Genomic DNA, 3,932 nt, shown 5'->3' on the forward strand with positions numbered 1-3,932 from the left:
TATTAACATCACAGGTACTACAATGTATCAAACACTTTACAATGTCTATATTACCCCAGTCTACAGCTATATGTAACGGTATTCTAACTTCAATATCCTGTAAGTTAACCTTACAGGTACTACACTTTATCAAACACTTTACAATATCTACATAACCCTCCTTTACCGCTATATGTAATGGTGTATCTCGGTGAATGTCCTGTAAGTTGATATTACAGGTATCATACTCTATCAAACACTTTACAATGTCTACATTACCATCCCTTGTCGCTAAATGTAACGCTGTATAACCTCTATGGTCCTGTAAGTTAATATCACATACACCACTCTGTATCAAATTATTTACAGTCAAGAGATTATTAATCTTTACGGCAATAAATAAAGATGTTCTGGTTGACATTTTTAAATCAATCTGTAATAAATAAAACAGTAATTATTTAATCATGTAATTATAAGATCTTGTCTCAAACTAACTCAAATATTGGTATTTAACCATTCTGGCATTGGATTTGTCCACTCAGATCCCCTGCAAGAGCGTCCACATAGCTAATGATATCTACTTTGTTTATTTGTTACATTCCACATATTCTATGAACGAGGGAGTTGCACCCGTTTTAATACCACCTTTAAAAACAATCTCTCTCTTTAGCGAATATTATCATTAATTTTTCTGCAGCCATTGTAAAATCATTCTCGATTCTTCTGTTAACGCCAATAGAGAGTTTAATCCTTGTTTTAAGAACTTGCTTATTATAACTTTCTACATAACATACAGTTAAAAACCTTGGTAGGGTTGAAACATCAGAATTTTGTTGATTGAGTGATCATCGGATAGATAGCTCGTGTTTTTCGAAATTACATCTTCTTCTAAATGTCCTAATTATAATATACATCTTCCTCGTGAATTTAGACTTCTGACAAAGTTTTAACAAAAACAAACATACCGGCTGACCAAACTCGTTAGCGAAACATATTGCTTCGTGTATCACATGTCGACAGTTATACAGATTAACAGGACGTCCCGACTTCTGCAAAACATCTTCTAATGTAGGATGAATAACGGCAAAACAAAATTAAGGTTGAATTGTACCTAGAAACCATAATTCAGTCAGCTGTCATAGGTTGAATGTTGATGTTTCAAGGACAATAAGTAACATCTATTCTAGAACCACAATGATGGGACAGTATAAAAACTAATATAAATCTAATTACCTGGATAGACAAATCAGCCAGACTCTTACCCTCTTAAAGCTTGCCAACTCTTCCAGAGGTAGCAGTTTTTCATCACGTATATTTTTAATAAGATTGGTTAGGTTCAAACCCTGCAGATAATGTCTATTCTTTAAAATTACTGTAGCAGCCATTCTCTGAAATAGATAAGTACATTTAGTTGATTTAAGTATTAGTGTTTATACGACTGTATCTCATGTGAAATACAAGTTAGTTGAGTAAAAACTCTCCTCCAAAATATTTACAAAAATACTTGCAACTTCGTAAATATTGAAGTGCATCTCGACATGTCGGTCGGTGCAGCTTGGCTAGTCAAGAAAGGAGAGAAATGACCTGCCCAGAATCCACCGGGACTATGACAATATCAGGGAGTATAGATTGAAACTATTTGCAGAAATCTCATTTAGAAATTTCCAATATGTCAAGCCGGGTAAATTCTTAGAATCTGGTTAGAAATGTAAAATATGATGACCATAAAAATTTTGAGTTCTACCTGCACAGGAAGTGACTATTTCCAAACCTTATCTTTCGTATCTAAATCTATTTCTAGAAATCATATTATCAAACATCCCAATCTTGGCAGCTTTAATCTTAATTAAATATATTTGTCAGTACAGTAACAATCACCAGTATGAAATATTCAACCTTCAGTCATACACTTGAACTTTTTGAGGTGATACTGAATAATATTACCAAGTTTCGCCTTTTAGTGTTTACTAGATAAAAATTTAATGTGTAATATTAAGTCTTAGAGTCGTGTTTTTTTTTTATGTTTTGAGATATAAAATCAGAATAACAGGACATCACTCGAAACTTACAAATTTCTGAATAAAATCAGACCTCTTGGAATGTTTGTCGAGTCACTTTCCTTTTCAGTCGACATTTTATTAACAACTCTCTGGTTTAAAGTCTATGTTATGCCATTTTCGGGTGTCAATCATACCTTGGTCTGAGAAACGGGAATTATTCAGCTACGCCAATCGGCTTCACAGCTTCCAGTCAAACATCGTCTACGCACAGCTTCGACTAGAGATGTTTGGGTGTCAGAGACTGTATCAACTTTCGGATACCCCAAACTTCATAATAATGGTTAGCTTGTGAACGAAATAAAAAAGAAATTGCTAGTTAGAGGTATATGTGAAGGAATTGCGAGAGTTTTGTACAGGTATAGTATATCTGAAGACTATTTACATAATTCAAGGACCAAATCAACACCCGAAAATGGTGAAGCTTAAGAAAAGGATTCTTTTTATAAAGAGAATATAAAAACTTTAGATCCCAAGTAGGCTACTATATATAATTAAAACCAAAAATTCATAAAAAATAAATTCAATTTACATGATAGAGAATATAACAGGTTCACATTCTAGGCAATATAGCTGCTGGACATTACAGTGTAAAAATCACAAGAAATATTTTAGTGTTAGTCAACTTCGAAATTTTAGTTGAAATTGCCTTCTACGGCAGGAAAATTCGACAAACCAACAAACTGGTTAAGACACCAAACAATATACAGACTAGAGAGGAATTCCTCAATATATCAAACACAAAGTTGTAACGAAGTTACTGTAGCGGTTCAGGTGCGTTATCGCAAGACATCTGAAGACTTTCCACGATGCCCTATCGCAGATTCCTAAATTATCAGTGGGACTGGGGCTTCAGAAGTTCAGATGCATTATGGAATCAACTGGGGTCTGCTCAAGTTATATAGACTGTCTTATAGAGATATTATGACGCTATCAAACTATAAAAAACATGTTAAAAATATACCCCATTCAATCTTATTCAGAGATAATAAATTATTATGCAGAAATTGAAAAAAACAAGTCAACAAAAGAAATTGTATGATCTATAATTCAATACTGGGTACAATACACTCCTGGTTATAGTCAACATTAGAAATTGTATGATCTATAATTCAATACTGATCATAATAGATCTATTTGAAATGGGTACAATACACTCCTGGTTATAGTCAACATTAACTGTTTGTTAAACAAGTGGTCACCATGAGACAACAGCAAAGTTTAAGGTAGCCTACTCTACAGTAATTTATTCTGCCAATTTAATTACAAGGGCAACACAATTCATTTATAGAAAAATAGAAAATGAAATCATACAAGACCTCATCAACATACCAAGTGATGGTCGCAGTCCGGTGTGTTGGGGCTATAAGCCTACTATTTTATATTGAAATCTGATCAAAAATGTAGCGTATACAGTTAACAGGCTAATTTTAACTTAGTCCGAAACATCTCTCTTTTCAAGCTTCTGATAGATATTTTGACACTTTTCAGCTGGCTTAGAGACAGGTTTTTTCGGTCGAGTCAAAACTCAAAAAGAATTCAACTTAACCTAGCCAATATCCAATACGTCCTAGATATCACCAACATGCAAAACATTTTTCTTAAAATTTATACAATTTAATACAAACCATTTATTTTCGCTGGGCTCTCATGGTAGGTTACAATCAAGCCAAATTGTAAGCCAAGTCTATGTGGACGGACAGACATTCAGGGGTCAGGGGTGATTATAATATATGATATACAATCATATTATTCATTTATATCAAAACATATTAGTAATCAATATGTACAAGACCTGACAACTATTGTTCAACATGTTAATAGTTTAATATGATTTTAATATGATCTAAAGTTCTGTATTACTATTTATAACCAACCAATTCTTTTAGTTGTGTC

General features: G+C 33.1%; 1 protein-coding gene across 1 annotated transcript in view; it reads right to left on the reverse strand.

Annotated features, from left to right (window-relative positions):
- LOTGIDRAFT_238151 (hypothetical protein) overlaps window positions 1-2,113 on the reverse strand; it is a gene marked incomplete at its 5' end in the record, with an annotated part of 5,244 nt that extends 3,131 nt beyond the window's left edge. Inside the window, one exon of the mRNA XM_009049267.1 lies at window positions 2,071-2,113. Within this exon, the coding sequence (XP_009047515.1) occupies window positions 2,071-2,113 (43 nt within the window). The remainder of the gene's footprint in view (window positions 1-2,070) is intronic.
- Between the last annotated feature and the right edge of the window lie 1,819 nt (window positions 2,114-3,932).

Source organism: Lottia gigantea (genome assembly GCF_000327385.1).
Source record: "Lottia gigantea unplaced genomic scaffold LOTGIsca_132, whole genome shotgun sequence".
NCBI classification, from domain to species: domain Eukaryota; kingdom Metazoa; phylum Mollusca; class Gastropoda; family Lottiidae; genus Lottia; species Lottia gigantea.